Below are 25,945 nucleotides of genomic sequence, written 5' to 3' on the forward strand. Positions count from 1 at the left end.
ACTGAACCACCAAAAAGCCAAAGTGGAGCTGTGGCTCAAATGGTAGAGCACCAGCCTTGAACAAGAAAAAAAGCTAAGGGACAAGTATCTAGGACCTGGGTTCAAATGTGTGCGCATGTACGTGCGCGTAAGCGCGGGCGCGTGCTCACGCACACACACACATTTAGAAGGGAAAGCTAGGAATGGAATAGAGGAGAGCTCACCTCTCAAAAATAGTCATTAGGGGCTTGGAAGGTGACTCAGTGGTAGAGCGCTTGCCTTGCATGCATGAGGCCCTGGGTTCGATTCCTCAGCACCACATAAGCAAGAAGAAAAAAGCCAGAAGTGGCGCTGTGGCTCATAGTGGTAGAGCACTAGCCTTGAGCTGAAGAACTGAGGGACAGCACCCAGGCCCAGAGTTCAGGCCCCACGACCGGACCCCCCCAAAAAAAAAAAAAAACAGTCATTAGGGCTGGGAATGTGACTCAGTGGTAGAGTACTTGCCTAGCATGCATGAAGCCCTGGGTTCGAGTCCTTAGTACTACATAAACCACACACACAAAAAGCCAGAAGTGGTGCTGTGACTTAAGTGGTAGAATGCTCACCTTGAGAAGAAAAGCTCAGTGACAGACCCATGACTGACCAAAAAAAAACAAAAACAAAAAAACACCAAAAACAGTCATATATCCCAAGCTTCTGAGAAATTCCACCCTCACACCCCCTTGCACCACAGAAAAGCCCAGGCCTGGAAAGTTCTGTGAGAGGGAGGAATATTATCCAGCAATGGCTGCTGGCCTGAGAGCAGAGGGAGGGGCAGGCAGGAGGATGTCTACTCACCTTGCCCAGGGCAGGACCTCCACTGGACACCACTGACATACCTGCAGGCAAGCTGGGGTCTTCCGGCCCCCTTGAGCCTGACCCTCAGCTTCCTCCCCACTGCCAGGGCCTTCCTACTGGGGAGGAAAACCAGCCCGGATTAAATGGTTGTTTCTGGGACAGGGAGATGGGACTCACCTGGAAGGCAGCTGGGCCCCAACCTCAGCCATTCTAACTTAATGGGTTCAAGGTGAGATGGCAGGCAGGCGGGGGGGGGGGGGGGGGGGGGGGGGGAGGGGGGAGGGGGAGATCAGAGCTTTCCCAAGCCCCTTGGATGACTCAAGATGCAGTTTTCTTGCCCGGCTGCCTGGCTCGGGTATGAGAACAAGACAGAACAGCAAATATCATGGCGAAAGTCCATTCTGCTTTGAGTGCAACTTCCCAACAGAAACAGTAAGGAACATCTCCAATGGCTTGCCCTTGGTGTGTCCTTGGTTCCTGAGATAGTTCCAGAGGGTGGATGAGAAGGAGGGAGCCTCTCCAGAGAGCTCAGCTGAATTTCAGTTAACTGGGTAATTTTACTTTATTTATTTACCTTGGCAAGCCCTAGGCAAGTATGCAGTGGGGAGGGGCGCAAGGGTCGGTGGCTGGGGAACTAACACGGTGGGAAACACTGGCAGTGTTCAGCCCCCGCTTCAACCAATCTCTAAGGAGGGAAGAAAGGTCCCCCAGACCCCAGTGGCCAGTGATATGATCAATCATGGCTCATGAGAAGCCACCATGAGACTTCCCCCCCAAAGCCAGTGTCTGGTGCAGAAGAGGAGCAGAGGGCGCAGAGGAAGAGCTGAGGGTGCAGACAAGGCACTGAGCGTGCAGAAGAGGAGCTGAGGGCTTAGGGGAGCAGAGGGCTCAGAGGAGGAGCTGAAGGCACAGAGGAGCTGAGGGCACACAGGAGGAGTTGAAGGTGTAGAGGAGGAGCTGAGGGCTCAGAGGAGGAGCTGAAGGCACAGAGGAGCTGAGGGCACACAGGAGGAGTTGAAGGTGTAGAGGAGGAGCTGAGGGCACAGAGGAGGAGCTGAGGGTACAGAGGAGGAGCTGAGGGTACAGACAAGCTGAGGGCACAGAGGAGGAGCTGAGGGGCACAAAGGAGGAGCTGAGGGTGCAGAGGAGGAGCTGCGGGCACAGGGGAGTTTAAGGAGCAGAGGAGGTGCTAAGGGCAAAGAGAAGGAGCTGCTGGAGAAGAGGAGGAGCTGAGGGCACAGAAGAGTAGCTGAGAGCACAGAGGAGAAGCTGTGGGCCCAGAGGAGCTGAGAGCACAAGGAGGATCTGAGGGTGCAGAGGAGCTGAGGGTAAAGAGGAGGAGCTGAGGGTAAAGAGGAGGATTGGAGGGTGAAGAGGAGGAGCTGCAGGCGCAGAGGAGAGTCTGAGGGAAGAGAAGAGCTGAGGGCTCAGAGGAGCTAATAGCGCAAGGAGGAGCTGAGGGCACAGACGAGAAGCTGTGGGGGCAGAGGAGGAGCTGAGGGTGTAGAGGAGGAGCTTAACATGCAGAGGAGGAGGTGAGGGTGCAGAGGAAATGAGGGTTCAGAGAAGAAGCTGAGGGCACAGAGGAGGAGCTGAGGGTGCAGAGAAGGAACTGAGGGCACAGAGGAGGAGCTGAGAGTGCAGAGGAGGAGCTGAGGGTGCAGAGGAGGAGCTGAGGTGGCAGAGGAGCAGAGGGCTCAGAGGAGCTGAAGTTGCAGAGGAGGATCTGAGATTGTGGAGGATGATCTGAGGCCACAAAGGAGGACCTGAGGATGCACAGGAGGAGCTGTGGAAGCAGAGGAGGAGCTAAGGGTGCACAGGAGGAGCTGTGGGCTCAGAGGAGTAGCTGAGGGTGCAGAGGAGGGGCTGAGCTTGCAGAGGAGCTGAGGGCACAGAGGAGGAGCTGAGGGCACAGAGGAGGAGCTGATGGTGCATAGGAACTGAGGGCACAGAGAGGTGCTGAGGGCGCAAGGAGGAGCTGTGGGCACAGAGGATATTCTGCGGGCAGGGAGGAGCTGAGGGCTCAGAAGAGCTGAGGGTGCAAGGAGGAGCTGAGGGCGCAAAGGACCTGAGGGTGCAGAGGAGGAGGTGAGGGTACATAGGATTTGAGGGCGCAGAAGAGGAGCTGAGGGCATAGAGGAGGAGCTGAAGTCACAGAGGAACTGAGGATGCAGAAGAGGTGCTAGGGCGCAGATGAGCTGAGTGTGCAGAGGAGGAGCTGAGGGTACAGAGGAGGAGCTGCGGGCGCAGAGGAGGAACTGAGGGCACAGAGGAGGAGCTGAGGGTGCAGACAAAGAGCTGAGGGCTCAGAGAAGGGGCTGAGGGTGCAAAGGAAGAGCTGAGGTGGCAGAGGAGCAGAGAGGTCAGAGGAGGAGCTGAAGTTGCAGAGGAGGATCTGAGGTTGCAGAGGATGATCTGAGGCCACAAAAGAGGACCTGAGGATGCACAGGAGGAGCTGTGGAAACATAGGAGGAGCTAAGGGTGCACAGGAGTAGTTGAGGGCGCAGAGGAGTAGTTGAGGGCGCAGAGGAAGAGCTGAGGGGGCAAAGGAAGAGCTGAGGCTCAGAGGAGGAGCTGCGGGTGCAGAGGAGGAGCTGCGGGTGCAGAGGAGGAGCTGAGGGTGGGGAGGAGGAGCTGAGGTCACAGAGGAGCTGAGGGTGCAGAGAAGGAGCTGACAGTGCAGAGGAGGAGCTGAGGGCTCAGAGGAGGAGCTGAGGGTGTTGAGGAAGAGCGGAAGGTGCAGAGTAGCTGAGGGCATAGAAGAGGAGCTGAGAGTGCAGAGGAGGAGCTGAGGGTGGGGAGGAGGAGCTGAGGTCACAGAGGAGCTGAGGGTGCAGAGAAGGAGCTGACAGTGCAGAGGAAGAGCTGAGGGCTCAGAGGAGGAGCTGAGGGTGTTGAGGAAGAGCGGAAGGTGCAGAGTAGCTGAGGGCATAGAAGAGGAGCTGAGAGTGCAGAGGAGGAACTGAGGGCACAGAGGTGCTGAGGGTACACAGGAGGAGCTGTGGGCGTAGAGGAGGAGCTGAATGTGCCAGGAGGAGCTGAGGGCTCAGAAGAGCTGAGGGCGTAGAGGAAGAGCTGAGGGCACAGAGGAGCTGAGGGTGCAGTGGAGGAGCTGAGGGCGCAGAGGAGTTGAGCACGCAGAAGAGGAACTGATGGCAAAGAGGAGCTGAGGGCGTAGAGAAAGAGCTGAGGGCACAGAGAAGCTGAGCACGCAGAAGAGGAGCTGATGGCAAAGAGGAGCTGAGGGCACAGAGGAGTTGCTGAGGGTGCAGATGAGGCGCTGAGCATGCAAAGGAGCTGAGGGCTCAGAGGAGTGGAGGGCTCAGAGTTGAGGCCTCAGAGGAGGAGCTTAGGGTGCAGAGGAGCTAAAGGTGCACAGGAGGAGCTGAGGGCACAGAGGAGCTGAGGTTGCAGAAGAAGAGCTGAGGATGCAGAGGAGGAGCTGAAGGTGCAGAGGAGGAGCTGAGGGCGCAGAGGAGCTGAGGGTGAAGAGGTAGAGCTGAGGGACAGCAGGAGAAGCTGAGGGTTTTCAGAGGAGGAGCTCCAGGCACAGAAGACTTTAAGGAGCAGAGGCGGCACTGAGGGCAGAGTGGAGGAGCTACTGGGGAAGAGGAGCTGAGGGTACAGAAGAGTAGCTGAGGGCACAGGGGAGGTTCTGAGGGTGCAGAGGAGGAGGTGAGGGCTCAGAGGTAGAGCTGACAGTGCAGAGGAGGAGCAGAGTACACAGAGGAGGAGCTGAGGGTGCACAGGAACTGAGGGTGCAGAGGAGCAGTTATGGGCTAAGAAGAGGAGCTGATGGCTCACAGGAGGTGAAGGTGCAGAGGAGGAACTGAGGGTGCAGAGGAGGAGCTGAGCATGCAGAGGAGGAGCTGAGTGTGCAGAGGAAGAACTGAGCATTCAGAGGAGGAGCTGCGGGTGCAGAGGACCAGAAAGCAGAGAGGAGGACCTGAGGGTGCAGAGGAGGAGCTGTGGGTGCAGAGGAGCTGAGGGCTTAGAGGAGCTTTGGGATCAGAGGAGGGGCTAATAGCACAGAGGAGGAGATAAGGTGCAGAGGAGTAGCTGAGGGTGCAGAAGAGGGGCTGTGGGTGAAAAGGAGGATATGAGGTGGCAGAGGAGTACCTACAGGTGCAAAGAAGTACCTGAGGTTGCAGAAGAGGAGCTGAGGGTGCAGAGGAGGAGCTGACGGCACAGAGCATGAGCTGAGGGCCCAGAGGAGCTGAGGGCGCAGAGGAGGAGCTGAGGGTGCAGAGGAGGATCTGAGGACTCAGAGGAGGAGCTGCTTGTGCAGAGGAGGAGTTGAGGGTTCAGAGGAGGAGCTGAGGGCGCAGAATGCTCTACTCCTTCCCCAAAGGACAGACAAGCCACCAAAGAGGAATAGATAGCATCTTTGTGTCACAAGAATCTCCTTTGTGCATCCTAGCAACAACAAAAGCCCCTCTCGCTGTCCACAGGCACAGGTCGAATTCGCACCCCCCCCCCCCCCCCGCCAATTCTGGGACAGCTGATGAGTGTTTGGTATATCAGTATGCAAATGACAAGATAGAGGACTCCACTCCTTCCCCAAAGGACAGACAAGCCACCAAAGAGAAAAAGACAGCATCTTTCTGTTCCAGGCAGATCCTGTGTGCATGCAAGCAGCAAAAAATGGCCCGCTCACTGTCCACAGACACAGGTTGAATTTTTTTCCTCTGTATTGGGGAAGAGCTGACGAGTGTTTGAGAGCTCGTGATGCAAGGAAAAGATAGAGCATTCAGACCTTGGGGGCCTTAAACCAAATTTTAAGGCCCCCAAGTTTTTTTTTTAATTTTTTTTTTTTTTTTTTTTTTGCCAGTCATGGTGCCTGAACTCTAGGCCTGGGCACTGTCCCTCAGCTCTTCAGCTCAAGGCTAGCGCTCTACCACTTGAGCCATAACACCACTTCTAGCCTTTTCTGCTTATGTGGTGCTGAGGAATCGAACCAAGGGCCTCATGCATGCAAGGCAAGCACTCTACCACTGAGCCACCTTCCCAGCCCATGGCCCCCAAGTTTTGAGTGCTTTACTCCTTCCCCAAAGGACAGATAAGCTACCAAAGAGAAATAGACTACATCTTTCTGTCCTTAGAAGATCCTGTGTGCATCCTAGCACTGACAAAAGCCCCTCTTCCTGTCCACAGCCACAGGTCCAAATTTTTTCCATCCAAATCTTAGAGAGCTGATGAGTGTTTGGTTGCTCAGAATGCAAATGACAAGATACAGCACTCAGAACCTGGGGGCCTTAAAATAATTTTGTTTTAAGTCCCCATAAGTTCTGAGTGCTCTACTCCTTCCCCCAAAGGACAGACAAGCCACCAAAGAGAAATAGAATCTTTCTGTCCCAAGCAGCTCCTGTGTGCACCCTAGCAGGGCCAAAAGCCCCTCTCACTGTCCACAGCCACAGGTCAAACTGTTTTCTGACCAATTCTGGGATAGCTGACCCGTGTTTGGGAGCTCAAGATGCAAACGACAAGATAGAGCACACAGAACTTAGGGGACTTAAGACAAAATTGTTTTAAGGAACCCAAGTTCTGAGTGTTCTTCCCCAAAGGACAGACAAGCCACCAAAGAGAAACAGACAGCATCTTTCTGTCCCAAGTAGCTCCTGTGTGCATCCTGGCACCGCAGAAAGCCCCTCCCACTGTCCACAGCCACAGGTGGAATTTTTCCCTCCAATTCTGGGACAGCTGATATGTGTTTCGTAGTTCAGGATGCAAATGACAACATAGAGTACTAGGAACCTGGGGGCTTCAAACAAAATTATTTGAAGGCCCCCAAGTTCTGAGTGCTCTACTCCTTCCCCAAAGGACAGACAAGCCACCAAAGAGAAATAGACAGCATCTTTCTGTCCCAAGCAGCTCCTGTGTGCATCATAGCAATGACAAAAGACCTGCTCATTGTCCACAGCCACAGGTCCAATTTTTTTTCCATCCAATTCTGGGAGAGCTGAACCCGTGTTTGGGAGCTCAGGATGCAAACGACAAGATAGAGCACTAGGAACTTGGGGCCTTCAAACAAAATTATTTGAAGGCCCCCAAGTTCTGAGTGCTCTACTCCTTCTTCAAAGCTCCTACTCCCTGTGACGGGCGTGGTCGTGATGTCAGCCAGGTGGGCCCTGATGTTTCTCACTGACTGGGACCACAGGGGACATGGCTTAGTGTAAAGATGCCTGCCCAGCTTGAGGGAGGCCCAGGGATGCATCATTTCATGGTCCTAACTCCAGACAGAATGCCTTGTGGATAAGACCTAGGGACTGGACAGTGAATGTTCCACTATCCCCTACCCCAGGCCTTGCTGAGGATATGATAGAGCACACTGAACACTTAACAGACTGTGAATAGACACAGATTCCGAGTTAGCACGGAACCGGCCCAAACATGAAGCAGGCCTGGACAATGAGCAAGGTTCAGACATGAAGCAGAGTCGCAGCAGGCCCAGACTTGGTACAGGCCCAGAAAAGGCATGGGCCAGGACTCGGACTCCAAGGAGGCCCAGGGACAGGTCTGGACCTGAAGCAGACCCAGACTCGGAGCAGGCCCAGACTCAGAGTAGGCCCAGACTCAGAGCAGGCCCAGACCAGTCCGGGGAGGCCAGTCCCAGGGAGGCCGGTTCCAGGGAAGGCCAGTCCTGGGGAGACAGGGCAGGGACTGGAACTTGAGCCCTCGTGAGATGCAGGCTGGTGGTGACAGAGATCCATCACAGAATGGATGGTGCGGTGGTTGGCCCTGCCAGGCTCTGTGCTGGGAGAGAGATGTGAGTTGGGCTAGAAGTGGCCAGGGGAAATGCACTTGGGGCTGGGGCCATTTAAGGGGGACACTGCAGATGTTGGCAGTGACTGGGGCTCTGAGGGACTCAGGACCATTCCCGGATCACACCCATGGCTGGCCACACCCCAGCAGCACACCTGACCCCATGACCCTCGATGGTTATTTTCTGCTCTTGCCCCTCCTTCCTCATGCTCTGCCCCCCCCCACACACACACCTCTGCAAGGCTCACTTCCTCACTCTTGCCCTGCCCCTCTCGTGCTCTGTTCCTCCCACAAAACCAGAGGGTGCAGTGACCACTGATTCCCACCAGAGGGCACTCTAGGGATACTCACAATCCTCTCTTCAAGACCAGGGGGTGCAGTGAGTGCTGCTTCCCACCAGAGGGTGCTTTAGGTATGCTCACTTTCCTTCTCAGAACCAGAGGTGCAGTGACCCCTGACTCCCACCAGATGATGGTCTAGGTGTGCACAACGTCCTCCTCAGGACCCCGGGGCCTCCCACAAGCTCCGCCCATGGACCACTCACTCCTGTTCCCTTGCCACACCCCTCCTGTGCGCTGCTCTTCCACAAGCCACGTCCCTGAACCTCTCACCTCCGTGCCTCTTGCCCCACCCCACTCCTGTAATGCTCTGCTCCTCCTCCTAGCTGTAGCTGCAACTTCTGCTCGAGACACCAGTGCCCAGACACAGAATAGTGTCTGGTCCTGTTCCACACTTTACTGCCCCGAATCCCAGAGCAGTCTTGTCCCAACTCTCACTGAATTATCACAGTGTCAGCTCAAGCCCAGCAGTCAGGGCCAGCAGTAATCTGCCTGGGTGCTAGGACAGAGATGGGGCCCCAGAGGAACCACTAGGTCAATAGGGAGGTAGAAGCTGCCTGCAGAGGCAGGGACATTGTAATCGGTTGTGTTCCCAAAGTTCATATATGGATGCTCTCATCACCTGGCACCTGTGAATGTGACCTTATATGGAAATGAGCTCTTGGCAGATCAACTCCAGTTCCTGTTGTTATTGTGCCCCTAAAAGGGGAAATTGGGTCCCAGAAATGCACACAGGGATTATACACTGTAGAAATTCACTCTGCACTCACAGGTTTAGAAGCTAAGACCTAGAACACACTGTGCCTTGTAACTCCTGAGGGAATGTGGCCCAGAAGACACTGATTCCATGCCGCTACTTCAGAGATGTGAAAACAAAGCTCTAAACCATCCAGTCTGCAGTGGTGTGTCAGAGCCACACTAGGGAAATAACACATAAATGTTCTGCTCTTTCCATGATATTTTTTTTTTTTTTTGTCGCCTGTGGGCCTGGGCACTGTTCCTCAGCTCTTCAGCTCAAGACTAGCACTGTATCATGTAAGCCACAGCATCACTTCCGGCTTTCTCTGCTTATGTGATGCTGAGGAATTGAACCCAGGACTTCAGGCATGCAAGGCAAGCACTCTACCTTTGAGTCACCTTCCCAGCCCTCCACACTCTCTTTTCTCCTCCTCTCCACTGGAGATGCCCCTGGGGTATATAGGATCGTGCTTGCTTGCTTCCCTCTGGAGCTGCCAACACTCAAACAGCCATATTACCCAGCAGTCCTGGGTACAGGCAGCCCTGGAATCCATTCCTGGATTGGTTTATCATTTCAGGCCAAGAGTCTGTGCAGAGGGCCCTCCTCAGCTCCGAACCCCAGATAGCAATAAGGTATACCTCAAAGCCACACAAAAAGCAGCTTCCTTCCAGAGCTTGACCCTCTCGTGGGTGAGTCCTCTGAGTTCTGGCAAAGAGTAGGCAGTCAGGGGACCTGAAGTGGCTGCATGTGACCCCAAGGTGCTTGGTTCTGACAGGGACTGTTACCTGATGAGAACAGGATAGAGTCCTGCCAGGTAGTGACTTCCTAAAGGAAGGGCAATGGAGGGCCTGCACACAATCAGAAGCCCCTGTCAGTATTTATCCAGGTTGTACAAAGCCATCAGAATCATGAATGGTTCTCAACCAGGGAGGTTTGCTCCCCAATTGATACTGGCAATTTAGGTAGACATGGCTGCTCTTCAGGCCTGGGCAGACACTGCTGACACCTAGTGTTCAGCATTGGGAATGCAGGTAAACACCCTGCCCTGGCCATTAATGGAACACCCCACACCAATGCCTCCTGACTGCCAACTGGGAGTGTCCACCACAGACAAACCCTTGTGTCAAGGGCTTACTCTCAATGGGTCACAGCAGACAATGCTATTCTGCTATGCAGAAACTCAGTCCCAAGAGCAAATCATCCAGGTTCCACCGAAAGGTGCATCTTAAAGACAAGACATGGGGCGGCTCCCTATCAAGCCTTACCCCATTGCCCAGGACACAAGACGATACAGCCAGGACCAGGGTCCTGACACATAGAGGAAGGACCTGCAGTATAGGGACCTGATGCCCATATTCCAAACGGAGCCCACAAGGACAGGATCAGCATGATGGCAACACGATCATCAGGAAAGCAAACCTAATGTGGCTCATGATAACGTAAACCGGCTCATGTTCCTATGAATGGGTGAATGGCTGATACCACATCTCCATCCCAAAGTAGGCTGGGTGGGACATGAACTGAGCACAGCCAAGACTGTGGCCCCAGGATGGGCCAGTGGGGAGAAATGGACTACAACCTGCCGAAGCTCCTTCAGCATGGCCGCACCAGTCCACCCCATGGGATTCTGACCTCGAGGCATTCCATCCTGACCCCAGAGGGTAGCTTTGTCTCAGTGGCTCTCCAGCCACGCACACACACCCCTTCCCTGTTTTTTTGTTTTTTTTTTGCCAGTCGTAGACCTGAACTCTGGGCCTAGGCGCTATCCCTCAGCTCTTCAGCTCAAGGCGAGCACTAGACTGCTTGAGCCCACAGCGCCACTTCCGGCTTTTTCTGTTTATGTGCTGCTGAGGAATGGAACCCAGGGCCTCATGCATGCAAGGCAAGCACTTTACCACTGAGCCACCTTCCCAGCCCTCCTCCCTGGTTTTTTGAATGAAATAGTGGGAGTGGGGATGAGCAAAAGGGAGAATTAGAGAGTGGGGGCCATAATTGTATTAAAGTACTTTACACAGGTGAATGGATTACGTAGGTAACTTAATAAATCCCATGGAGGGATTCCCAAGGAAAAGAGCTCCAAGACACAGCCACGAGAGCAAGCAGTTCCCCCACATGGGAAAAGGCATAAGGTCTGCCACTGGCCATGCAGGCCCTAGACAAACACCTCCCCACCTCTTGGCCAAGTTTCCACCCAGTATCTGTGTTACCTAGGTAACTTGCACACCTGACTGTGCCCAGTGCCACTCTCAAGTCGGTGGGGGCCTCTCCACAGGTCACAACCCAGGGAGAGAGCCCTGTGGTCCTATCAGAGAAGACAAAGCCCTCCAACTTTCAGTATAAAGCCCAAACCAAGCCTCAAAATCCAGAACCTGGAGCTGAGCTGCAACTTGGGGGCATGTAGGAATTGCCACTGGTGACAGAGGATTCAAGTGAGGCCAGTTAGAGTGGACAGGACCTAAAGCCTCATAAGGTGGACCCGAGGAGCCTAGTTGGGAGCAGTCTGAACTGCACTGGGCCAGACCTCAGTAGAGGAAAATGATCCTATCGGCCTTTGGCTCCCACCACCATCCAGCCAACACTTGCTGCCCCTTATGAGGAAAGCCTAGCTAACAGCCACATTGCCATATTCTCCACAAGCATGGAGGGGGCTTTTCCCTGTGGGGAAGCTGTAGAGCTTCCAGTGATGCCCCCAGAAGGCAATCCCCTGGTAAATGGGAAGCAGGCTCATTCACGGGTGGGTGTTGCTAAGGAAAGGTCACACCGTGCTGAAGGCATGCCCTTCATACTTACCTTCCAACCAGGGTGCCTGAGCCTGCCAGCCACAGCGGACCCTAAGCTATTCTGCCCTAAGCCCATGTCCAGGCCTGGATCCTGACATGGCACACTGGGGGAAGGCCAGCAAGGGGCCTCCCTTGGCTATCGGATGGTATCATTTCCCTCCAGAGTTCCTAGAATCTGGGCTTCTTCTTGATACCTGAGAGGCTGCAGTCCATCTCCTGCCTAAGAGGCCCAGGTGAGCCCAGCACAGGACATGAACGACTCTGTCACAGAGGCTCGTTTAGTGTGTCCTTGCCAGTACGGGGAGCACTTGTGGTGTCAGGGCCGTGGGACAGTGCTGGACCAGACTTCTCCTAACAGCAGGATCACACGATCAAGCGTGTCACACATGGTCCTGGCCGGCATGGGGAGCACTGCAGTGTCAGGGCTGCAGGACTGTGCAGGACCAGCCCTCTCCTCACAGCAGGGCTGGGCCTCAGGCCCCCATAGAATGAGCACCCAGGGAATCTGTGGCATGAGAAAGTAGAGGCCCTCTGAGTTCCACGATGGCGCCAGGCCCTCCTTGCAGTCCACCATGCCCATCCGTGCATGGGGGCACCAGAACTACCCCTGCAGCCCTCACTCTAGCATGTCTGAAATACCCATTTTGGAAGAGAAATGTCTGGCATGTCATAGCAAGTTCTGTGCTCAGAAGCCCATCACTGACCCACAGCTCCTCTCGTTTCTCACTATGTCAGAACACCACCTGAGAGCACATCCTATGGTCTGCAGACTTAAACCCATCCTGCATGGCCTGCTGGCTCTCCGGTGCAGCCTACTGGCTCGGTACCAAGAGCGGGGAGTGAGGACCTTGCAGGAAAAGCAGGTCAATACACAGAGTGGGAGGGGCTCTAAAACAACACAGGCATCCCAGGAGGAAAGGCCGGGAGTCTTCCCATCACTCAGGGTCTCTTGCTTCTTGACTTACGCCCTGGTTGGTGGAACTTCCCATGAATCCTTCCTCTGAAAGGTAAAATATGAAATGTAACTGTAACACATGTTTGACTCAGATTTGATGGAAACATTTGTTTATATATCTAATTAAAATGTACTGTGAAATACTAGGGAACCCAAGGCCTTGTATGGTAAGAAAACCCTGTACCTTTTTTATTTTTGTCAGTCATGGGGCTTAAACTTGGCCTGGGCGCTGTCCCTCAGCAATTCAGCTCAAAGTGAGTGGTGAGTGCTCTGCCACTTGAGCCACAGCATCACGTCTAGTTTTATGGTGGTTCACTGGAGATCAGAGTCTCATGGACTTTCTTACCTGGCTTTGAACCATGATCCTGATCTCAGCCTCCTGAGTAGCTAGGATGGCAGGCGTGAGCCACCAGTGCCAGCTTTAGTTCTTTTCTTTCAGACTGGGTCTAGCTTTTGCCTGGTGAATAGCCTCACACTGAGGCCATCCAGTCTCCACCACCCACGTGGCTGAGATATACAAGGTATGCATCACCATGCCCTGTTCTTACCTTTTCATTCATTGTACATTGCTGTCCTCCTACTGTTATCCTGGAGAAAAATTCTCATCACTATCTTCCAGATGTTCCATGAAGATGTTCATTTTTGTCATTTTTTGTGGTAGTGGTGGTTTTTGATCACTGATAACTGTCACTCTACCACCAAACTGCAGCTCTGGTTGATGGGTACAGGGCTTGTTGTCCCTGGCAGAACTGTGGAGGAGAGGTTTACTTCCCCAAAAAGACTCAAATTTTTAGGGAATGTGATCAGACGGCTGATAAAGATGTGTACTTAGGCCTCCTGGTTTCCTCACTGTCATCACTCACATTGAACAGTCTTCTGGCACTGTAGTGCCATAATGGTTTAAAATCCTGTGCATTCGGAGCCTCAGGAAGCGGCCTGCAAACCCAGTGGGTGAACCAGTTTTCCCAGCATGGCCCTAATGCCTCCAAACCCTGGACTTCCAGAATGTTCAATGGAGTTAAGAGATTTCAGCTTTGTGGCTTCACCTCTGCATCCCAGTATTTACCTTCTAGTCTGATCCAGAGTTATGATTTATCCATCTTTCTGGAGTAGAAAATGTCAGGAAATTTGGTTTGTATCTTTTACTTTTTCCCTCATCTTGGTGGACTTTAAGCAGTTAAGTAAAAACTAGATTCGGGCCGTGGCTTACGCCTGTCATACTAGCGACTCAGGAGGCTTGAGATCTGAGAATCGCAGTTCTAAGTCAGCATGGGCAGGAAAAGCTTTGAGGAGTATCTACAATTAACTGCCAGAAAACCAGAAATGGAGCTGAGGCTCAAAGTGGTAGAGTGCTCGCCTTGAGTGGGAAAGCTCTCAGGGACCCCGGGCCCTGCATTCAAGCCCAGGATCAACATCAAAAATAAATTTAAATTTTTTTTTATTTTTTTGGGTCCGGTTGTGGGGCCTGAACTCTGGGCCTGGGCACTGTCCCTCAGCTCTTCAGCTCAAGGCTAGCGCTCTACCACTTGAGCCACAGTGCCACTTCCAGCTTTTTTCTTTTTGCATATATGGTGCTGAGTAATCGAACCCAGGGCCTCATGCATGCAAGGCAGGCGCTCTACCACTGAGCCACCTTCTCAGCCCCAAATTAAATTTTTTTTAAAAAAAGAGTTGGAGGCTGGCAGCTTATGCCTATGATCCTAGCTACTCGGGAGACTGACATCTGAGGACTTCAGTTCAATAATCAACAAGAAACAAATCAGTCTGTGTGTGTGCCAGTCCTGGGACCTGAAGTCAGGACCTGAGAGCAGTCTTTGGGATTTCTTGCTGTAGGCTAGCACTCTATCCCTTGAGCCACTACTTTACTCACAACTTTTCTGTGGTCACTTGGAACTAAGAGTCTCATGGACTTTCCTGCCTGGGCTGACTTTGAACCCCAGTCCTCAGATCTCAGCCTCCTGAGTAGCTAGGATGACAAGCGTGAGCCACAGGCACCCAGGAATGAAAGAATTTTTAAAAAGAAAAATCTTGGATGCCTAATTTGAGCACAATTCCACTTTTTTCTTTTCTTTTTTTTGGTCCGGTCATGGGACCTGAACTCTGGGCCTGGGTGCTATCCCTTAGCTCTTCAGCTCAAGGCTAGCACTCTACCACTTGAGCCACAGCACCACTTCCGGCTTTTTTCTTTTTGTTTATGTGGTGCTGAGGAATCGAACCCAGGGCCTCAGGCATGCAAGGCAAGCGCTCTACCACGGAGCCACCTTCCCAGCCCTTCCACACGTTTTTCATGACACACCTGCAATTTTCCACACACACAGCAGAGGTCGCCCTGAGCTCTTGGGACCACAGCCTCCAGCCTCACTCCAGCTCAATGTGGTTCCCATAGGTTCCCACTGATGCTTTTAGCTTGCTTCCATTGAAACACTGAACAACCTTGTATATAGGTCATTTAGCACCGGGAAGAAAACAACTATTAGACAAACACCTGACACTAGAACTACTGACTCACAACAAAAGACATCTGTTTGGATGGATTTTGCAAGAATGGCATTCCAGTTGTGTGTACTAGCATGGAACACAAATACAACTGCATTCAGAAGATGTAGTTAAGTGAAGATGGAACTCAGTGCTAAGGTATTTGACTGCTAGGTGTGAGGGACTGGGGGTCAATGCCAATACACACAGAGAAGATGGGAATGGCAGATGAACTGACCTGTGGTGCACTGTTCTCTGTAAGACCTACCATATTGTAAGAGGGTTCACTGGACCCCTTTCCACACCTTTGTCCTGTGTCAGTAATTAATGGGGCTGTCTGGAGGCTCCAGCCTGTGTGTCTGTGGCAGGTCTGTCCTGATGTCCTGCGATGCATTCAGAGATCTCCAATTTGCATTGATGGCTGATGGTTCTGCCTCCCACTGTAGCACCATCCATTCTCCATAGCCACAGCCTCCAGCTTCCTCCTTGTGCATCCAGCAGGCTTTGTGGGCCTTTGCTGACGCCCTGTCCTCCATCGCCCCAGGCCTCAGAACTCCCCACAGGCCACAGTGCTCCCATGCCCTGCACCAATCCTCCCCGCAGGCAGCAGTGCTCCCTGCGCCCAGCACCCGTCCTCCCTACCATGTGGGCGGCCCACCCTCATGGCTCTGCGGGGCACACGGGCATCCACCAGTCCCTGGTGTCATCTCACACAGGCCCAACTCCGCCCAGCCCTGTGGTGCTCCCCCATCTGATTCAGCACAGGGTTTGCACTAGCAGCGTCTCCCGTGTGTCCTTGGCATGCATCCCTGGCATCCTGCGCGTCCCCCGTATCCCAGGGCCTCCTGTGCCAGTGTCCGGTGTCCAGGACAGGGCCTCCTACAGGCCAGCACTGGTGCAGCAGCTTCGCAGCCACAGGAGGGACAAACCATCCATAGAGCACTAAGGGGCACTGAGCCCCTCCATGGAACACTGAGCTCCTCCAGGGAGCGCCGGCACCAGTGTGTCCACAGGCCTGCACAGTCAAGGAGCTCAGTAAGTATGCCTACCTCAGGGGGTGCCCTCGGGGCCTGGCTTCTGGTGAGCACCCAATGGACTGAGTACCCACTGTAAAGTTACTAAGCCTCGCTCCCTGCCTGGAGCCTCAGGCAGGTGTGCCCGGATCCGCTCAACCCTGGTCCCAGCCCCTGCGGCTCTCCAGTGGACAGCTCCTGCCTAAAGCCAGGCAGGCCGCGGGCCCCCAGTCAGGAAGCATTCTGTGTGCACTGACCCTGTGGGCCCTGCTCATCAGCGGGCTCAACCATCGGAGCCACAGTGGTGTCTTCACAGAATCCCTGGTGCCAGGAAGCCGGTGGGCAGACCATCAGAGGCAGACAGACCATAAGAGGCAGTGGACAGACCATCAGAGGAGGTGGGCAGACCATTAGAGGCAGTGGGACAGTCAAAGGAAGTGGACAGACCATCAGAGGAGGTGGACTGACCATCAGAGGTGGCGGACAGACCTGCAGAGGTGGACAGACCATTAGAGATGGTGGACAAACCGTCAGAGGCGGTGGACAGACCTTCAGAAGAGGTGGATAGTCAGAGGCGGTGGGACCATCAGAGGAGGTGGGCAGACTGTTCGAGGAGTTGGGACCATCAGAGGCGGGACCGTCAGAGGAGGTGGACAGACCATCAGAGGCGGCGGACTATCAGAGGAGGCGGCAGACTGTCCAAAGCAGTGGGCAGTCCGTCAGAGGAGGTGGGACGGTCAAGAGGAGGTGGACTGAGGAGCTGCCCAGAGGCCACAGTGAGCTGCCCCCAGAGCCACCCAGCCTGCGGCACCACGCTCTTCGCAGAGCCGCAGGTGAACAGGTCTGTGGTGGGCACGAGCCCACCCTTCACAATGATGGAGCCTGGACAGGAACCTAATGTCGGCACAGGACCTTCTGGGATCTCTCATGGTGGTGACACCACTCCCCCAAGGCCCGGGAAGCACTAGAGACCCCGCTACCCAAGTCCTCCCTCCTCTGAAATCAGCGGTCCACTCTGGGCCTGACCATACCTCACCCTGCCCCTCAACAATCTGACAACCCAAGCATTCCTGCCACTGGAGGAGAAGCTGGGGAACTGCTCAGGAGGCTTCCCTCTTAGGGTCCGAGAGCTGACAGTAGTAGTAAGCCCCGGAGCTGGCATACCTGGGTCACCAAGGCGGTGACCCATGCCTGGACCATGTGCTGTTGGAGCCGAGAGCTAAGTGCCAGGAAGAAACCAGACCATCTTACTCACCAAAATTAACACACTGGGAAGTGAGGCCCTGCCTGAGAATCCTCAGTACTGTGGCTGAAGCAGGAGAGCACAAGCCGTGAGCACAAAGGCTCAGGGACGGTGCCCAGGCCCTGAGTTCAAGCCCCGGGACCAGCAAAACATAAAAGCTGCAAGGTAGCCGGGTGCCTGCAGCTCCAAGGTAGCCGGGTGCCTGCAGCTCCACCTCTCATCCCAGCTATTAAGGAGACAGGACAGCTGTAATGAGCCAGCCCGGAAAGCCCATGCCACACTGTTCTCCAGTTAGCCACCAAAAAGCTAGATGTGAGCTGGGAAGGTGGCTCAGTGGTAGAGCGCTTGCCTTGCATGCCTGAGGCCCCTGGGTTCGATTCCCAGCACCACATAAGCAAAAAGAAAAAAGCCGGAAGTGGCGCTGTGGCTCAAGTGGTAGAGCGCTAGCCTTGAGCTGAAGAGCTGAGGGACAGCACTCAGGCCCAGAGTTCAGGCCCCATGACCAGACCCCCCCCCCCCCCAAAAAAAAGCTAGACGTGGAGCTGTGGCTCAAGTGGCAGAGCCAGCCTTGAGTAAAACGAGCTGGGGCCCAGAGCCCGGGCCCTGGGTCCACACCACATGACAGTGCTGTAACGGAAGCTTAAGGTTTTATTCCACAAGCACGTGTGCACACACACACACACACCCAGGCTCTGGATCCACACCGCATGACAGTGGTTTTATTCCACACCTGCACAAATGCACACGAGGTTCTCCCGTACCGCAGTGCACGGAGCTGAGATCTGTGTGCATGGGGCTCCAGGGTGGGTAGCACCTCCGCGGCAGCGTCAGGTCGTCGTGTCACCAAGACCCGGTTCCGGGCCTCAGCACCGAGCCAGCCGGGGCCACAGCACAGTATGTGGGGGGGGGGGAGGGGGGGTGTCCTCTGGCCCCAAGGCTGCCACTGTCCGTCCAGCCAAAGGACAGCGACTGAAGCCGGGCGCCCGCGGCTCACCTGTCATCCCAGCTACCCCGAGGCAGAGATCTGAGGATTGCGGTTCGAAGCCAGCCCTGGCAGAAAAGGCCAATGATCTCTAATGAACCACCAGAAAACCGGAAGTGGCGCTGTGGCTCAAGTGGTAGAGCGCTAGCCTTAAGCTGAAGAGCTGAGGGACAGCGCCTAGGTCAGAGTTCAAACCCCACGACAGACCCCAGGACCTCCCAAAAAAAGACAGTGACTGAGGAAGAATGACGGGGTATCTGAACTCCACTGCTTCCCTGACGGACGGGAAGTCGCCGGGCGCCGCGCCCCGCCGGCCTCCGGGCCTCATCCCCCGCTGGCCTCCAGGCCTCGACTTTCGCGCGCCCCGCCGGCCTCCGGGCCTCAGCCTCTGCGCTCAAAGCGCTGGCCGCTCACTCGGGCTGGCTTCCGGGTGGGTCCCACCGCAGCGTCCCGCAAGACTCGGAGCTCCGAGCTCGCCGCCCCTCCCGCCCCGCCCTCCGGCCGGGCGAGCCAGCGGTCCTCCGCGCCGCGCGTCCGGAGAGAGTCCGCCCCGCTCCGCCCCGTCCCACCGCCCACTCAGGACGCGCGCTCCGGCAGAGCAGCAGCGAGCATCCGGCCGCGCCGGAAGACGGCCGCTGAGGTGCGGCCTCCCCGCAGAGCGTCCCCGGAAGGCCCGCGGCGCCTGGGAACCGCCGCCCCCGCGGGCGGAAGCGCCCGAGCCCGGCCGGAGAAGCCCGAGCCTCGGAGCCGGCGCGGCGCGGCGCGGCCGGGGCTGCGCAGGCGCAGAGAGCGGCCCGGACCGGAAGCGCCGGGTCGGGTCGGCGGCGGAAAAGTCCGAAGCGGCGGGGCGCCCGAGGCCGTTGCCAACCTCCGCGAGGAAGCCCCGGCTGCCGCCGCCGCGGCCGCGGAGCCCTCTTTCCACCCGGAGCCGCAGCCCCCTCGCGCGGGGAGCGAGTGAGCGGGGACAGGGAGCCCCGGGGCCGCAGCCGAGCGGCGGCCGAGCCCCCGGAGACCGGCGCGGGCGGAGGGGTCGCCGCCGCGGGGGCGGGGCGGCCGGGCGGGGCCGGGAACAGCCGAGCGCGGCCGAGCGCGGCCGAGCGGGCCCGAGGCGCGGCGCCGGGCCGGGCCGGGCCGGGCTACGGGAGCCGAGGCGGGCCGCGCGGCAGGCGCGGAGCGGCGCGGCGGGCCGGGCGGGCGGCGGCGGCGGCGGAGGAGGCCGCGGCCGCGGGTCCGAGGCGCGGGAGCGGCACCGGAGGCGGCGAGGGGCCGGGCGGCCGGGGTCCCGGGCCCCGCGGCGGCGGCGCGGCGGCGGCGGCAGGATGATCAAGCTGTTCTCGCTGAAGCAGCAGAAGAAGGAGGAGGAGTCGGCCGGCGGCACCAAGGGCAGCAGCAAGAAGGCGTCGGCGGCGCAGCTGCGGATCCAGAAGGGTAGGGGTCGGGTGGACGTAGGGGCCGCGGGCAGGGGCAGGCCGGGCCCGGGTCCGGGCCGCGGGCCGGGGTCGATGCGGCGGTCGGCCGGGGGTGTCCTGACAGCAGGCCGGGGAACGTCCGGGGAGGAAGGCCGTGGAAAGCCCGGGAGCCGACACACTGTGGGGAAGGAAATGGAGAGCGCGAGGGTGATGTCTGATTGGGGTGCCTGGGACTTAAGCGCCCTAGGGGGATAGATGGAGGAGGAAGGAACGGTGGATAGTAGAGACTGAAAGCAGCAGTGGTGAGGGACGATTTACACTATGGTGCTGGAAACTTTATAGAGTGGGGCAGGAGAGGGGACTTGTAAGTGTGAGGGAGAACAGGGGAACCAGAGTTGGAGTGACACTCAGATTAGTCTAAGGGGTGGTACAGGGCACGCAGAGGAGGAGCTTTAGTGCAGGTCATGATTGGTGAAGCTGAGGTTGGAGATTTCCAGGTGATGTTGAAGACCAGGGGACACAGCAATGGGGCATTTCAAAGCCGGTTAGGAAAAAATGGGGGCTATGGATTTAGGAGTTAGGATTCATTCAGGAGAATGAAGCTGTAACTGATGGATGTCAGGGGGGACTTACACAGAAGAGCCCACTTACAGTGCCGAGAGCATGAAGTGAGGAGTAAAGAGATATGGAACAGAACCCCTCAGATCCCAGAGGAAGAGGAAGCCATGAAGGCTGTGGTGACACTTAACCAGAGCTCGTCCTTTTTCTCACTTGCTCTTTCTTTCTTTCCCTCTGTCTGGCCCCTTTCTCTTCTTATAAACATAGACATAAACGAGCTGAACCTGCCCAAGACGTGTGACATCAGCTTCTCTGACCCAGACGACCTCCTCAACTTCAAGCTGGTTATCTGTCCTGATGAGGTAAGAGCAGACCTAGCACGGCTCCCAGGAACAGACCAGGGATGGCCTCCCTGGGCTGACGGGAGATCTTCATGCCCAGTAGGATTGGGCCCTGATGTCTTTTTTTCCCCCTGTTCTCCTTGCAGGGCTTCTATAAGAGTGGGAAATTTGTGTTCAGTTTTAAGGTGAGTCCCAAGTAGGCAGAGATGGCTCAGCAGACCATGGAGGCCGTACCAGGCCTCCTTGCATACCTACCAACCTTCTTTTTCTTTTCTTGGAGTCAGGTGGGCCAGGGTTACCCACATGACCCCCCCAAGGTGAAGTGTGAGACGATGGTTTATCACCCCAACATTGACCTCGAGGGCAATGTTTGCCTCAACATCCTCAGGTGAGGTCACTGGCTTTCCCCATCCCTTGCGTGCAAGAGCCTCTAAACCTGTAAACACTGCATTAGGCTCTGTCCCTTCCCTCCCTCCCTCGCTCATGTGGTCTGTGTTACTCTGTGCCTTCCTATCCCAGTTTTTTCCCTGCTCAGTATATTCCCTCTACTTTCTGCCATCCATACTCTCCCATCCTAAACCTGATCTGTTTAGTACTAGCTTACCAATCACCAAACTAACCAGGATATTCTCTACCTACAGAGAGGACTGGAAGCCAGTCCTTACGATAAACTCCATAATATATGGCCTGCAGTATCTCTTCTTGGTGAGTAGGAAGGGGCTGATGAAAGTGGGAGAGGTTTGCCATCTGCCTCTGAGGCCAGCTGACCCCACTTATGCTGACCACAGGAGCCCAATCCCGAAGACCCGTTGAACAAGGAGGCTGCCGAGGTCCTTCAAAACAACCGGCGGCTGTTTGAGCAGAATGTGCAGCGCTCCATGAGAGGTGGCTACATCGGGTCCACCTACTTCGAGCGCTGCCTGAAATAGGGTTGGCGCATATCTGCCCCTGCCAGGGTCACCAGCCCGGGCATCCCCTGCAAATATTTATTGGGGGCCACGGGTGGGGTTTGGGGGCCAGTGGGGGAATCCCTGCATTGGTCTTGCCACTCCTCCCTGCTACTTACCCCTAGTTATTTTTTTTTTAACCACCATGTGATTATGGTCGGCGCTGCCTTTCCCCGACCTGCTCAGCGATGGGAAATGAATTGGCTTGTCTAGCCCCCCTCCTCCCCGCTGGGTGCTATCCAGCCGCCCGCTCTGGGCTGTGGGGTGGGTGGGCTAGGGGTCTGGGTAAGCTGGGCCTCAGAAACCCACCCCTCCATCACTGGAGGTCCCACCAGGCTATTAAAGGGGAATGTTACTGCATGGCCTCTGCGTCTTCTGTGGGCGGGGACGGTCAGGGCTGGGGTGGGGGATGGGACGGGTGGTCAGGCTGCGGCTGGCTCGCTCGGATGAAAGGCAAAGCCAGGGTCTGATACCCCTGCCAGCGGGCAGCCTCCCCAGCACGGGGGCTCCTGGGTAGTGTTGCCCCCTGCCTACCACGCCTGGGCTCGCAGGGCGACATTCAAGAGGTGCTCTCCACAGAAGGGGTCCGAGGAGGAATTGTTCTGGCCCAAGTCTGAGGGCCGGGGGGCGTAGGCGGAAGGCGAGCCACGCCCACGGAAGCTACGACTCGGCGTTCCTCCGCTCCGCTGGGCGGGACCGGGCCCTCCGCCGGCAGTGCGCATGCCCTCGAGCTCGCGCGCGTGCGTGGTCCTACCACTTCCCAGCGTTCCAGGTGGGGGCGGGACGGGTGACGTCAGGCGGTTTAAGCCGGAAACGGCGGTCGCTTTGGCGGCTGTCGGAGGGGCTGCCAGTGGGTTCGCCGCGGATCCGAGCAAGACGAGTCTGACCCGGAAGCGGAAAGGCGTGCGTTTCCCCGTCCCAGCTCCGGTGAGTGACTTGCTGGGCCTCCGGTTCCGAGCGAGCGGCGGCTTCCCTTTGGCCGGGATGTCTAGTGCTGCGCCCTTCCGGGAGCCCGACTTCGTTGTTGGCGGGGACCCCGGCCGCTCTCACCTCCCGCCTGGGTGCTGAGGAGCCCTGCGCTCCCCTCCCGCAGGCCGGTGCTCGTCGCCACCGCCACGTCCGGGGTGCACAGGGTGCGCGGGGTGCCAGCTGCCGCGAGGCAGGCTCAGCGCTCAGGACCCCACTTCCTGTTGACGTTCGGAGCCTCGGCCTGCTTCGTCCGAGTCGTCCGAGCCCCACAGCCCGGGGGCCCGGACCCTGCGCTCGCCCAGGGCCGGTCCGGCTGCACCCCAGCGTACTCTAGGGGCACGCCCCTGGCTCTTGGAACCAGCGAAATGGGGTTTTCCTGCTGTATCCCCAGAGCTGCCCACGTCCCTCAGGCTCAGAGCCTCCTGTCCCTGCCTACCTGAGTAACCTCGCTCTACCTGTTGATCTTTCTAGGACACGCCCCAGAGCTCGGCATCACATTTCTTAGGCCCGAAAGCAAAGCACTTTACATCACCACCATGGACCTGTTGTTTGGGCGCCGGAAGACGCCAGAAGAGTTACTGCGGCAGAACCAGCGGGCACTGAACCGAGCAATGAGGGAGCTGGATCGAGAGCGACAGAAGCTAGAGACCCAGGAGAAGAAAATCATTGCAGATATCAAAAAGATGGCCAAGCAGGGCCAGATGGTGAGTGTGGGCGGTCAGGGGCTCTGACGCAGGAAATGGTGTCACTTAGATGGATGCTGCTGTGATGGTGAACAAGATGAGCATGGCTTCCAGTTTAGATGTCTGAGGCTGCCTCCAAAGAAGTGCTGTCGACCAGCAACAAGACTTGACAATGACAGTGACCTAAAGTTATAGGAATCTGGGAGAACAAGTGAGCTCTCATGGGTGGACAGGGACCAAACAGTTCAGAGGCATGGGACACAGTAGGAGCTGAAATTTACAGTAAGGAGGCTGGGAAGGTGGGTGGAGCCAGATACCAGTGGCTTGCACCTATATCCCTAGCCACTCAGGTGGAGATCTAGATGAGAGTTGCCAACTACAAACCTGACCTTTTTTTTTTGCCAGTCTTGGGGCTTCAACTCAGGGCGTGGGCCCTGTCCTTGAGCTTTCTTTTGCTTTGCATTCTACCACTGAAGCCACAGCACCACTTCTGGTTTTTTCTATTTATGTAGTACTGAGGAATCGAACCCAGGACTTCATGGTGTGCTAGGCAATTACTCTACCGCTAAGCCACATTCCCAGCTCAAATCCAGGATTCTTATCATCAGTTATCCAGCAAAAAATGTGAAAGCACAAATGGCTCATGCTTGTAATCCTAGCTACTTAAGACTGAGATCTGAGTATCATGGTTCAAAGCCAGTCCAGCCACAAAAGCCCATGTCTCATCTCCAATTAAGCACCAAAAGCCAGAAGTGGAGCTGTGGCTCAAGTAAAGAGCCCTAGCCTTGAGCACAAAAGCCCAGTGTCCAGAGAACTAAGACTGGCACCAAGAGAGGAAGGAGGGAGGTCTAAGTGGAGATGTGGCACAAATGGTAGAGTACCATCCTTGAAAGTATGAGGCCTGAGGGCTGGGAAGGTGGCTCAGTGGTAGAGTGCTTGTCTTGCATGCTTGAGGCCCTGGGTTTGATTCCTCAGCAGCACATAAGCAAAAAGAAAAAGAAAAAAGCCAGAAGTGGCGCTGTGACTCAGGTGGTAGAGCGCTAGCCTTGAGCTGAAGAGCTCAGGGACAGCTCCCAGGCCCAGAATTCAGGCCCACTACTGGACCTCCCCCCTCACCCCCCCTCCCCCCCCAAAAAAAGTATGAGGCCTGGGAATGTAACTTAGTGGTAGAATGCTTGCTTAGCATGCTTGAAACCCTGGGTTCTCAGTACCACAAACAGAAACCGGAAGCAGAGCTGTGGCTCAAGTGGTATGTAGTACAAGCCAAGTTATGAGGCCTGGAATTGAATCAGTACTCACACAGAGATGAGCAGTAAGGAAAACAAATTAAGATGGGTGACAGAACCTTTAGTGAACCTGCAGAGTATGTGCAAGGACAAAAAGGATCTTTAATATTTTTTTTTTGTATTCCTGCAAATTGGAACCAGGACCTGTGCACTAAGCAAGCGCTCTTTTGAGTAAAATCTACAGCAAGGGCACTCCTTTGGTACTCACACTAGTACCTAAACTCGAGGTTTTGTACTGTTTTCATTCAAGGCTGGCAGTCTCCCACTGGAGCCATACCTACACTTCCAGCCTTTTGCTGGTTAAGTCTCTTGGACTGGTATGCCCTGACTGACTTGCAGTCCTAAGCCTCAACTCTCAACCTTCTGAGTGTTTAGAACTCCAGGCAGTGAGTGATTCTACATGGGGAAGGAAAAAGACCTGTAAGAGTGACCCTGGGCCTCCTTTTGTATTTAAAGGTCAGTGACAAAACACATTGAGATGTCTGGAAATAGCAGGAATAGAACTTAATCTCACAGCTTTATCCTTATACTCTGTCCTCTCTCCATTCTCCAGGATGCTGTACGCATTATGGCAAAAGACCTTGTGCGCACCCGGCGCTATGTACGCAAGTTTGTGTTAATGCGAGCCAACATTCAGGCTGTCTCTCTCAAGATTCAGACACTCAAGTCTAACAATTCTATGGCACAAGCCATGAAGGGTGTTACCAAGGCTATGGGTACTATGAACAGACAGGTAAGGAAGGTATGTGTGCCTCCCATTCCCTATTCTTGACCTTCAATTAACTCACCACCCCCTACTTCCAGCTGAAATTGCCACAGATCCAGAAGATCATGATGGAGTTTGAGCGGCAGGCAGAGATTATGGACATGAAGGAAGAAATGATGAATGATGCTATAGATGATGCCATGGGTGATGAAGAGGATGAAGAGGAGAGGTTGTGGGGAAAGGCGGGAAAAAGGGATGTTTTCCTAGCCCTGGGATTAGGGATGTTCACATAGCCCTGATGGAGTTCCTCCTCTTCCCTAGTGATGCTGTTGTGTCCCAAGTCCTGGATGAGCTGGGACTGAGCCTGACTGATGAGCTGTCAAGTGAGTACTGCTAAAACCTGTACTTTTTCCCTCTTGTTACAGCGCAATCCTTCCTCTCCCTAAACTATCACTCTCCCTGCAGACCTTCCCTCCACTGGAGGATCACTCAGTGTAGCTGCTGGTGGGAAAAAAGCGGAGGCCACAGCCTCAGCTCTGGCTGATGCTGATGCAGACCTGGAAGAGAGACTCAAGAATCTGCGAAGGGACTGACCAACCCACCCACCCCCTGGGATGGATAGAATGCCCAGTTTCTACTCCAACCCCACTCAATAAAAGATTGGACGCTAACTTCCCTAGCCTTTTACTACATTGTCTTCCATACCCAAATTCCAATGTGATTTAGTGCTTGGAGCAGGGATGTGCAAGCCTGGCCTTAAAACGCTAGCCTCTGGGGCTGAAGTCAAGGTTTTACTCTCCATCACTGCTCTGGTTAATGTCTTAACATAGCTTGACCTAGTGAAGAATTTAAGGATACAACAAAAGATGGAAAGCCAAAGAGAACAGCCAACCCAACTTGGACATCTCACTGAAGGTGAACCAGGAGAATAAATAGCTGAAAG

General features: G+C 55.5%; 2 protein-coding genes across 2 annotated transcripts; both read left to right on the forward strand.

Moving 5' to 3' along the window:
- The first annotated feature begins 19,166 nt into the window (after positions 1–19,166).
- Ube2m (ubiquitin conjugating enzyme E2 M) lies at positions 19,167–21,718 on the forward strand. Its single transcript, XM_042683346.1, has 6 exons — positions 19,167–19,531; positions 20,338–20,432; positions 20,558–20,596; positions 20,696–20,799; positions 21,053–21,116; positions 21,200–21,718. Exons 1-6 carry the CDS (start codon positions 19,423–19,425, stop codon positions 21,338–21,340), a joined length of 552 nt encoding a protein of 183 aa, XP_042539280.1. The 5' UTR covers positions 19,167–19,422; the 3' UTR covers positions 21,341–21,718.
- A 431-nt stretch (positions 21,719–22,149) lies between these two features.
- On the forward strand, positions 22,150–25,673 carry Chmp2a (charged multivesicular body protein 2A). Its single transcript, XM_042683336.1, has 6 exons — positions 22,150–22,285; positions 22,799–23,031; positions 24,850–25,029; positions 25,101–25,231; positions 25,324–25,385; positions 25,468–25,673. Exons 2-6 carry the CDS (start codon positions 22,864–22,866, stop codon positions 25,593–25,595), a joined length of 669 nt encoding a protein of 222 aa, XP_042539270.1. The 5' UTR covers positions 22,150–22,285; positions 22,799–22,863; the 3' UTR covers positions 25,596–25,673.
- The last annotated feature ends 272 nt before the right edge of the window (positions 25,674–25,945 follow it).

The sequence above is a fragment of the Dipodomys spectabilis genome, unplaced genomic scaffold, assembly GCF_019054845.1.
Source record: "Dipodomys spectabilis isolate Male_0828 unplaced genomic scaffold, ASM1905484v1 ptg000080l, whole genome shotgun sequence".
Taxonomy (NCBI): domain Eukaryota; kingdom Metazoa; phylum Chordata; class Mammalia; order Rodentia; family Heteromyidae; genus Dipodomys; species Dipodomys spectabilis.

Bases quoted from the DNA above. Each gene is read 5' to 3' on its own strand.
- Ube2m (XM_042683346.1), top strand. From the start codon at position 19,423: ATGATCAAGCTGTTCTCGCTGAAGCAGCAGAAGAAGGAGGAGGAGTCG. The intron at 20,597-20,695 runs GTGAGTCCCAAG...TCTTGGAGTCAG, and splicing joins AATTTGTGTTCAGTTTTAAG to GTGGGCCAGGGTTACCCACA. The intron at 20,800-21,052 runs GTGAGGTCACTG...CTCTACCTACAG, and splicing joins GTTTGCCTCAACATCCTCAG to AGAGGACTGGAAGCCAGTCC.
- Chmp2a (XM_042683336.1), top strand. From the start codon at position 22,864: ATGGACCTGTTGTTTGGGCGCCGGAAGACGCCAGAAGAGTTACTGCGG. The intron at 25,232-25,323 runs GTTGTGGGGAAA...CCTCTTCCCTAG, and splicing joins GAAGAGGATGAAGAGGAGAG to TGATGCTGTTGTGTCCCAAG. The intron at 25,386-25,467 runs GTGAGTACTGCT...CTCTCCCTGCAG, and splicing joins CCTGACTGATGAGCTGTCAA to ACCTTCCCTCCACTGGAGGA.